A 10,653-nucleotide genomic window follows, 5' to 3' on the forward strand; every position below is an offset into this window, starting at 1 on the left:
CCAGTTTCAGGCTATCTCCTTGTGACCAACACGAAAGTTTGTTGCAGTTTTGTGTTGCTTTCGGTGGCTTCCAATAGGTCACACTATTGGCGACGTCGCAACACCAACCGATAGCGGCCCAAGACAAATTTTTTTGTGCATCCACATTTATGGATGCAATTAAATTTTGGCTATCTCCCCATGTTCGATACGAATGTCTAGTGCATTTTTGTGTTGCTCTAAGTGGATGCAATCAGGACATAATATTGGCGATCTCACGATACACACCGCTAGCGCCATAGAACAATTTTTTTAGCAATCACTTATATTAGCGCAATCCAGTTTCAGGCTATCTCCTTGTGACCAACACGAAAGTTTGTTGCAGTTTTGTGTTGCTTTCGGTGGCTTCCAATAGGTCACACTATTGGCGACGTCGCAACACCAACCGATAGCGGCCCAAGACAAATTTTTTTGTGCATCCACATTTATGGATGCAATTAAATTTTGGCTATCTCCCCATGTTCGATACGAATGTCTAGTGCATTTTTGTGTTGCTCTAAGTGGATGCAATCAGGACATAATATTGGCGATCTCACGATACACACCGCTAGCGCCATATAACAATTTTTTTAGCAATCACTTATATTAGCGCAATCCAGTTTCAGGCTATCTCCTTGTGACCAACACGAAAGTTTGTTGCAGTTTTGTGTTGCTTTCGGTGGCTTCCAATAGGTCACACTATTGGCGACGTCGCAACACCAACCGATAGCGGCCCAAGACAAATTTTTTTGTGCATCCACATTTATGGATGCAATTAAATTTGGCTATCTCCCATGTTCGATACGAATGTCTAGTGCATTTTTGTGTTGCTCTAAGTGGATGCAATCAGGACATAATATTGGCGATCTCACGATACACACCGCTAGCGCCATATAACAATTTTTTAGCAATCACTTATATTAGCGCAATCCAGTTTCAGGCTATCTCCTTGTGACCAACACGAAAGTTTGTTGCAGTTTTGTGTTGCTTTCGGTGGCTTCAATAGGTCACACTATTGGCGACGTCGCAACACCAACCGATAGCGGCCCAAGACAATTTTTTTGTGCATCCACATTTATGGATGCAATTAAATTTTGGCTATCTCCCATGTTCGATACGAATGTCTAGTGCATTTTTGTGTTGCTCTAAGTGGATGCAATCAGGACATAATATTGGCGATCTCACGATACACACCGCTAGCGCCATAGAACAATTTTTTTTAGCAATCACTTATATTAGCGCAATCCAGTTTCAGGCTATCTCCTTGTGACCAACACGAAAGTTTGTTGCAGTTTTGTGTTGCTTTCGGTGGCTTCCAATAGGTCACACTATTGGCGACGTCGCAACACCAACCGATAGCGGCCCAAGACAAATTTTTGTGCATCCACATTTATGGATGCAATTAAATTTTTGGCTATCTCCCATGTTCGATACGAATGTCTAGTGCATTTTGTGTTGCTCTATGGATGCAATCAGGACATAGTATTGGGGATCTCACGATACACACGCTAGCGCCATAGAACAATTTTTTTAGCAATCACTTATATTAGCGCAATCCAGTTTCAGGCTATCTCCTTGTGACCAACACGAAAGTTTGTTGCAATTTTGTGTTGCTTTCGGTGGCTTCCAATAGGTCACACTATTGGCGACGTCGCAACACCAACCGATAGCGGCTCAAGACAAATTTTTTTGGGCATCCACATGTATGGATGCAATTAAAAATTTCGGCTATCTCCCCATGTTCGATACGAATGTCTAGTGCATTTTTGTGTTGCTCTAAGTGGATGCAATCAGGACATAATATTGGCGATCTCACGATACACACCGCTAGCGCCATAGAACAATTTTTTTAGCAATCACTTATATTAGCGCAATCCAGTTTCAGGCTATCTCCTTGTGACCAACACGAAAGTTTGTTGCAATTTTGTGTTGCTTTCGGTGGCTTCGAATAGGTCACACTATTGGCGACGTCGCAACACCAACCGATAGCGGCCCAAGACAAATTTTTTTGTGCATCCACATTTATGGATGCAATTAAATTTTGGCTATCTCCCCATGTTCGATACGAATGTCTAGTGCATTTTTGTGTTGCTCTAAGTGGATGCAATCAGGACATAATATTGGCGATCTCACGATACACACCGCTAGCGCCATAGAACAATTTTTTTAGCAATCACTTATATTAGCGCAATCCAGTTTCAGGCTATCTCCTTGTGACCAACACGAAAGTTTGTTGCAATTTTGTGTTGCTTTCGGTGGCTTCCAATAGGTCACACTATTGGCGACGTCGCAACACCAACCGATAGCGGCTCAAGACAAATTTTTTTGGGCATCCACATGTATGGATGCAATTAAAAATTTCGGCTATCTCCCCATGTTCGATACGAATGTCTAGTGCATTTTTGTGTTGCTCTAAGTGGATGCAATCAGGACATAATATTGGCGATCTCACGATACACACCGCTAGCGCCATAGAACAATTTTTTTAGCAATCACTTATATTAGCGCAATCCAGTTTCAGGCTATCTCCTTGTGACCAACACGAAAGTTTGTTGCAATTTTGTGTTGCTTTTGGTGGCTTCGAATAGGTCACACTATTGGCGACGTCGCAACACCAACCGATAGCGGCCCAATACAAATTTTTTTGTGCATCCACATTTATGGATGCAATTAAATTTTGGCTATCTCCCCATGTTCGATACGAATGTCTAGTGCATTTTTGTGTTGCTCTAAGTGGATGCAATCACGACATAATATCGGCGATCTCACGATACACACCGCTAGCGCCATAGAACAATTTTTTTAGCAATCCCTTATATTAGCGCAATCCAGTTTTTGGCTATCTCCTGTAACTGAAAGGTGCGTGTGGCGCAGGAAACCCCTAAACTGTGTAACTGAATCGTGCGTGTGCCAGATGAAACCTTTTAGGCTTTGTAACAGAAAGGTGATTGTGCCGGATGAAACATTTTAGGTTTTTGCAACTTAAAGGTGCATTTGCGGAATCTGTTTTTTTATTCTCACATAGCTGAAGCCTTTCTGTGTACCCATGGCACACCTGCCCCCGGCTAACATCCTTCCGGTTCCTCTAAAATTTAGAAAACCTGTTTACTACGAATTGTTTAGCTAAAAGACGCAGCTGACAGGAACAGCCTTTGCACTGCAGCACGGCGCGTGAGCGCCGCGCGCTGTGCTTGTAGATTTATTAATATTTTTTTTTAACAGCTGGATTAGGTCGGAAATGGAGCGTATAATTGCTGCATGTTATGTGTATTCCACTTATTGTAAGCATAGTTTGCATTGTTGTTCACGAGCAGTTTATACCGCCTCATACCAACCTATAGTTACAGTACTTGGATAGATAACGTTATCGCCAGAGTTATTAGTTACTGTTTTAACACAACTGCATTATAATTTTAATTAGAAACTCGGGTCGTCACCTGGGAGACTCAGAGTCTTATTATTCAGAATTCAGATTCAGAGTTTCAGGATCAGAATCAGACTTTAAGTATTCAGACTCAGACTTTTAGCGTTCAGAATCAGATTCAGACTTTCAGCGCAGGCCATTAAGACTGACTGGAAAACATTTTTTTTGGCTCGTGCCGTTGCCACACTTGTTAGCACCATCTGTTAACACTGCTTAAACATGTTTAAAAACTGCATGCGCCTTTAATCCCTTTACAGACTTTACTCCACGCTCATTGTTTCTGTTTGTTGCAGATTCATATGTACGGTAGAAGGGGAAGAGATGTTAAGAAGAGCCCCTTTACAAATTAGCTACAATCTTGGCAGCTTGCTTCTTGAGGTCCTTTAATTCGTAGATGACAGCTAATTTTAAATACCGCTCGGCGTTCTCCCTGGTAAGCCCAGCAACCATTAAATTTCCACAAATGTCACGTAGATCCTCCAGTTCGTATCTGCTGGCAACGACCAGTATCTCTTCGGCATTTTTCTTTAATTCTTCCGAAACGGTGCGGCCATATAGAAACTCGAGAATCGCTTCCAAAATGTTTCCAGTGATGTCAGTAATTTTGCAAGTGCCAGTTGATTTTTCCGACATATCCGTGCTAAACATGGTGGCAAAAACTGACGATTGAGCAGCGATGATGGCACGGTGTACAGAAAATTCGACATTGTCAGCCGAAATTACCTTGAAGTCTGCATAATTGTTCAATTTCAAAATATTTCTCATTTGTTCGGCCAAACGACTCAAACCTTGCGGTCTAACTAACGTTGTCGGTGCCGTGGATTTTGTATGGAACAGAAAATCGATGGTCAGCGTCTGGTTAGAAGATAAGACGTTGCCCGTAAATAAAAATTTTTCGACGCCCGAAATCTCCACAATGGCTGGAATGCATTCGTAATTGCCTGGTTCTAATGTAGCATTTCCTTTTGCTGACAAAATGTTACGCCGTTTGACTCGGAAACTGCAATTTTTTGTTAGAATTTGTTTGTATTCGCATTGTTTGCAAATAATGGAGGCACATCACTTACCTCAAGACGAAATCCATCTTGGTGCAAATGTTTCGTTGGATCGCGGGTTGTTCTTCGAATAAATCAGCGTGAGGCTTAATTGACGCTGTAATACTAATCTCTCTTCGTTCGGGTACGTCTATCGAGGATCGCTGAATTCTTTCTATGGTAAACATCCATAGTCCAACTGGAAGATCTGGATATTCTGATGATGCACCAACTGCAAGGTCTATTTCATAATTCAGAGTGTGCACGCTTTCGTAGACCCATAGACCTTTCGTAGACCAATCCTTTAGTAGTACATTGGAATAGTTTCTTTCAGCCTGCTCTTTGACGACATAGTACATCCGAAACTCGGAAGCAGGAACCTTAAATGTCAGTCGAACCAAGGGAACGGGCTCCGTGGCAGGATGAACGGGTGATCGGTGCCCGGCCATGCTAAAATCAAAACACAACTATCCAAAAGTTCAAGGTTAACGTTTAGCGGCAGTGCAGTTCTCAGCTTTTTAATGTGCTACGTTCGTTCTGCTGTCGACACATCTGTTCCTTTTTAAGTCTGAGCTGGATGATTTGCAGCAAAATTTAACGGCGATAGTACGAGTGGTTCACGTATCCGTTTCATGTTGCACAGCCAGTAGATTCACGTTCAACACTTGAAAACACTCAACAGTCAACACAAACATGTGTATTGTTAAATCGCAGCTTGTCTGTGTTCCTTGTTACTAAATTATTTAATATATGCCGGTAGTTTGCGTGAAATGAAGATGTTCGTATCAGCAAGCATGCACCGAAAGCATTTTTATAGTACAAGTAGCAAATGGGTTTTACTAGACAACAGACACAGTCCAATATTATTACAATTGACAGTGGTAAAAACGGCTCGTTCAGATAGTGTTGGGTAAGCCCGGTCCGGCGCAAACCGGCCCGAACAAGAGGACCGGGCCGACGTTTCCACGGCGGCCACCTAGCTGCACAATAATAAGCTCATCTTCAGTAATAAGTACAGTGATGCATAAGTACATTAATAAGTACAGTAATGCACAGCATAAGCTCATCTTCATCCATATAAGGTCAGAGGCGCAGTGGCATGTATTAATTATTAGTAACCGAGTATTTGCTGTATATCTGCATGCGGAATCAATATTAAAATCATTCCAAAAACGTGCGACCATATTAGGATCTATACTTATAATTGTCTGTTTAATTTTAGGCGACTGCTATGCGCCCCGACGTCCGGGCGCACAGAATTTAGCTTTGCGCCTCGTTTTTTATTTTCTAATGAAATCTCCGAAAGTACAGGAAGGTGTCCGAAAGTACAGCCGACCCTGTCTCCAAAGTGATCTACTTATTTGACTCTTTGGTTAGCAGCCGAGCCCCTGGATCCTTTCGCAAATATGGACACTATGTAGTCGGGAAAAGGACATCACAATTACCATGCCCGCTGTACCAAAACAGGCGCCCGGCTCAAACAATTGTGCGATATACCCTTGCGCATTCGCGCTCGACACTATCGACGTAAAGAGAACCTCTGAACTCGAACTGCAAAAGCGAAACTGAGTTCCGCTTCTGGCTTAAGTAAATCATCGAAGAAAAAAAATTACAAAGACTCCGAGGAACGCGGTGTAGTAGTAAAAGGCGTCCCGGTAAGGGATTTTGGATTTTGTCACGTCCAGATGCAGTTCATGACGTCACAAATATAATCTAGAATATCATTGCATTTATCGCGATTAAGTGTATTAGTTCACACACTAATTATTTACACTATTTAATTAATTAGGGTTTTAGTCAGTTTTACAAGTATCTACCAGAAATGAACTTGTTAAGCTAGTTTTGTTCAGAAAAAAACCCAGAGTTTTGTGATATTCGAACCATGTGAATTTGAGGTCACGTCACCAAGTTATAAATTTTTAGGCTACTTCGTCGAAATTCAGCAGTTGTTTGCTAATGGCGTGAAAAATGTGTGACACATAATTTTTTAACGTCATAAATACAATGCAAAAAATTCCATAAAACTTATCAAATCTAGACCCTAGTTTGGAATATAAATTGCATAGAATAGAGTACTATCGTAATCATAATTATACGTACATACTAGCTTGCGTGCACACAGTAAGCCTTTTAGTGCTGGAAACAACTGTCACATTTATCGCACAATAAAAGTACAGTCGTGAAAGTGGACGGTTCATGGTACAGTTATACCTGTATGCCCTATAAATAATAAGTGTAATCCTCAACTGTCAAACAGCCCTAGTCAGACAGCCTTTACCAGTCAGACTCAGCCCTTTAGGGGTCAGACTCAGACTCGGACTCAGCACCTCAGTGCGGGCCCAAGATTGCACATGGACCAATGACAACCACTTATCTCGAAGGACCAACGGCAGAGGTTGCTTGAAAGTAGTTTGAAAAGGTGTTGCAAAAGTTTCTGAACCCAGTGAAAGGGTGTAAAATGTTGTGAACGGAGTGGTGACCGTAAATGTTTGGTTTGCCTTCCGCCGAGTGAAGCACCTCGTTCATTACAAACGCGTGCCCTGTACGCAGCGTCTGAGTTTGATAGGATTATACTACTGTTGCAAACACACAGTGAGAGAACTGAAATGGATCCCGACTATTCTTAGCTGGTTCTTTATGATGCGGTGGCTGATAAATGGAGATCATCAGCATTACTTGCAAAATGGCGGTGAAGGATGGTTGTCGTGGCAGGCGTATTTACATTCTTGGTGGATATGTTGTTGTTCCTGGTAAAAAACAATTGGTTTTGAAAGCTTCAAAACGCTTCCATGCTAGCAGTAATTGGGCATCCCCTATCCAGTCCGTGCAAAAGCAGTGAAGCGAACATTTAGCCTGCAATGCAACGAGTGCATGTACGAGTACGAGGACGAGCTTAGTACATGTGATAGACAAAAAAACTAGCGAGAGAATCTGATAACCATTTGCGTGCTGTGCAACACTGTCAGCAACCTTAGGCTGGCGGTAGCCGCGCGCCGTCACGCAGCCGTTAGCTGAACACGGCCTGCTATTTACTGTAACGCACACTCGTATTAAAATTTAAATGCGAGTTTTGTTTTGGTTTTATAACTTTGTTTATAATTGGTTCTCCGCAAAATTTCCAGTAACCAGTGACTGACATTGATTAACCAAGCTCTTGATAATATGTTATAAAATTACCATCTAAATATAAAGATTCATCTGGCGAGATATACTACGATGAGAATATCACCGACGTACGGCTACCTGCCAGTTTGTTTTCTGCACCTGCGATGCAGATTTCTTGCGCGAGTATCAGCGTTGTTTCGGGCCTACCGTTGAGTGAGAATTGTGTGGAGGAACCTGCCAGCGACGTGCCTTTACCAGCAGCGTACGATGATCGTATGGCCTTGGCGCTGAAGGCTTGTAGAACGGGGAACCTGTCACAGTACGCTGCAGCGAAAAAGTACAAGGTTCCTTACTCTTCGTTCTAGAATAAACTGAAGGGCGTGCGTACGGAAAAGAAAGGCGCACATATGAGAAAATTTTCGGAAGCCGAAGAAAACTACATCGAAAATCTGCTGCTGAAGTGTGCGCAGAACGGCATCCCTCTGGATAAAAGATTTTTAAAGCGGATTGTGCCGTTACTGACCAAATATAAAGGTAGCTAAAAATGAGATTTAAAATTATTCGTGTAAAATTAAATTAAATTATTGACTGTTATCGCATTTTTTTATATTGGTTAATTTTAAATTTGAATGCGTCCGTTTCTGACGAAATATTCAGTGACGTTAGTGTGAGAATATTTGTACGTTACTGGTTTTTCCTTTACTTACAAAAATTTTACCTTGTACAGATGTGCCCAAAAATCGAAAGATGTTTTCATCATACTGGCATCGCGAATTTCTTAAAAGGCACCCGAAGATTGCTCAGCGAATTTTACACAGCGTTTCCCAAAAAAGGCTAAAGAGTGGACCGTGGAGAATCGGGAGGGTTGGATACAACGATTGAGTGAGCTTAATAACGAGGGCCTGCTGCTTGATCCTGCAGGAATCTGGAATTTTGACGAGTCAGCGTTCCAGGTAGCGGAAAAAGTGACGACGGTATACGCCAAGCGGGGGGTAAAGGAGGTCCTTTCGTACTATGACGGTAACGACCGCGAACTGATCACGGTGTTGGCGGGCGGCAATGCGGCTGGAGAAATTCTGCGACCATTAATTTTGACGGCAAAGTTTTCCTTGCTTTTCGTTTTGACGGCACAGACGACAGTTGTCATATTGGCTTTAACTCGTCAGGCGTGATGGATAATTCAACTTTCACTTCATATATCAGAGAAGAAGTCATCCCCAAAATGACGGCAGCAAAAGTGCGTATTTTCTTTTTTCTCTATTAAAAAAATTTAAAAAATTAGTTGTCATAAATTTCTTTCATTTTATTAAAAAATAAATGTTGAAAAATAATAATGTTGTGTATTTTTTCAGAATGTTATTTTTCTCGATGGGCACAGCTCTCATATGTTCAATCTGGAGTTTTTATCGGAGTGCATGAAGTCTGACAAAGATATTACCGTTGTCATACTGCCGTCTGGTCAGACCGGGAAGTTGCAACCCATGGATCTGAAGGTGTACGGCCCTGTTAAAAAATATCGGCGGGATTATTTGCGACTGATGACCCTTATCGCTGAAGAAGAGGTATTTTCGTTTTTTATGCTAATTTTAGTTAATAAATAAATCTGATAAATTAATCTAAAAATTAAATTTGATCGAAGGTTAACAAACAAAACTTCGCTCGTCACCTTGTGAAAAAATGGGATGAATTTAACATGGCCGCCAATATTATTTCTGGGTTTGCTTTTTCCGGAATTTATCCTTTCAACCCGGATGCGGTCTGCCGAGCTTACGTAGAGCCCGTTCCAAGCCAATTTCTATCAGACGTTCCCATTTCTGTTGCCACCGTATACGTGAGCGAGCTGGAAGTTATACGCACAAATCTTCGAAAAATTCCACTTTTGACTGAAGGACAGATAGAAGAGATTGTGGCGTTCACAATCTCTAAAGCAGAAGGTTTTCTTCCATCGGTTGCAGCTGACAAAGTGGCTGCAGATTGGCACCATAATTTCATGAGCGCTCATCCTCAGAAAAAGAGAAAACTTAAAGATTCTCGTCTGCGCGCCGAAGCAGGGCTTATTGCGACGGACAGTAAAGTAATCGCAGCGCTCGAGCAACGGGAAGCAGAAAAACTGCTGCAGAAAAATAAGCGAAAAAGAAACACTCGTAGCGGACTCAGCGATGTGACAAATACTCCGACTAAAATTAAAAATCTTTCAGAATGGGTAAAAAGTGAGTCCTCTGAAATTTCACATGTGGTTCTACAAAGTCAAAGTTTTACTGTAAGAAATAAAGTGTGCGGTATTACTGGGGTGATTATTTGTATTAAATGTGATGTGTTTACCAGCACTGACAAACCTGGGTGGTTGCCCGTGTTGCACGGGCCGGGCATGGTTATCAGATTCTCTCGCTAGTTTTTTTGTCTATCACATGTACTAAGCTCGTCCTCGTATGTCTTCGGAAGGAAAAAGGTGAACGCAACAACCAGTATTCTATAGAAGCTTACGATACCACGCGCGCGCACACGATTGGTGGACATTGCTAACCTGGAACTTATAACCCGCTCAGGTTTAACGGTTTTTGAACACACACCGCAACTGGCACCTGGATTGCATGACTTGTCCGTATTGGTGGCTTGGTTTGCTATCACACCAAGCCAGTACGTGTGCCGGATGTTCTTTATCGATATCATCCGGCTTCTGTCAACTATTTCCGTATCCGTACTTGCTATTAGCACCATTTAATGTTAATATTTTCGAACATTAGCCTGCACTCAGTGGCATTCGGATATCTTGTCGAGAACCATTCGAGACGAAATTATTCCGACGATGCTGATTAAGTATGCTTGAGATGCTTCTTTTGCGTGATACGGTACTTGCGTTTCGTGATTCGGTTGCAAATTTGTTTCGTTATACAGCAGTAAATCAGTAAAATTAATTATGTAATTATTCAGAACAGCCAACGCAGTTCTCCAGGGGCTGTATTGTATTTCATACAATACAGACTACAGGCGGGGCCCCATCGGCCAGGTCTGATTTTGGAAGGAGTCTGCGTTGATAGAGAACAGAGAGAGCGTCTATGTTAAAGCGCCATA

General features: G+C 42.0%; 2 protein-coding genes across 2 annotated transcripts; one reads left to right on the forward strand and one right to left on the reverse strand.

The window, feature by feature from the left end:
* Window positions 1-3,781: 3,781 nt before the first annotated feature.
* LOC129602317 (uncharacterized) lies at window positions 3,782-4,645 on the reverse strand. The gene is made up of 2 exons (XM_055501316.1): window positions 4,510-4,645; window positions 3,782-4,442 (listed from the first exon to the last, which is right to left on the reverse strand). The coding sequence occupies exons 1-2, from the start codon at window positions 4,524-4,526 to the stop codon at window positions 3,782-3,784; spliced, it is 678 nt and encodes a 225-aa protein (XP_055357291.1). The 5' UTR covers window positions 4,527-4,645.
* A 4,294-nt stretch (window positions 4,646-8,939) lies between these two features.
* On the forward strand, window positions 8,940-10,002 carry LOC129602316 (uncharacterized). Its single transcript, XM_055501315.1, has 2 exons — window positions 8,940-9,143; window positions 9,221-10,002. Exons 1-2 carry the CDS (start codon window positions 8,967-8,969, stop codon window positions 9,971-9,973), a joined length of 930 nt encoding a protein of 309 aa, XP_055357290.1. The 5' UTR covers window positions 8,940-8,966; the 3' UTR covers window positions 9,974-10,002.
* Window positions 10,003-10,653: the final 651 nt, after the last annotated feature.

Source organism: Paramacrobiotus metropolitanus, unplaced genomic scaffold, assembly GCF_019649055.1.
Source record: "Paramacrobiotus metropolitanus isolate TYO unplaced genomic scaffold, Prichtersi_v1.0 Parri_scaffold0000396, whole genome shotgun sequence".
In the NCBI taxonomy this organism is placed as follows: Eukaryota; Metazoa; Tardigrada; class Eutardigrada; order Parachela; family Macrobiotidae; genus Paramacrobiotus; species Paramacrobiotus metropolitanus.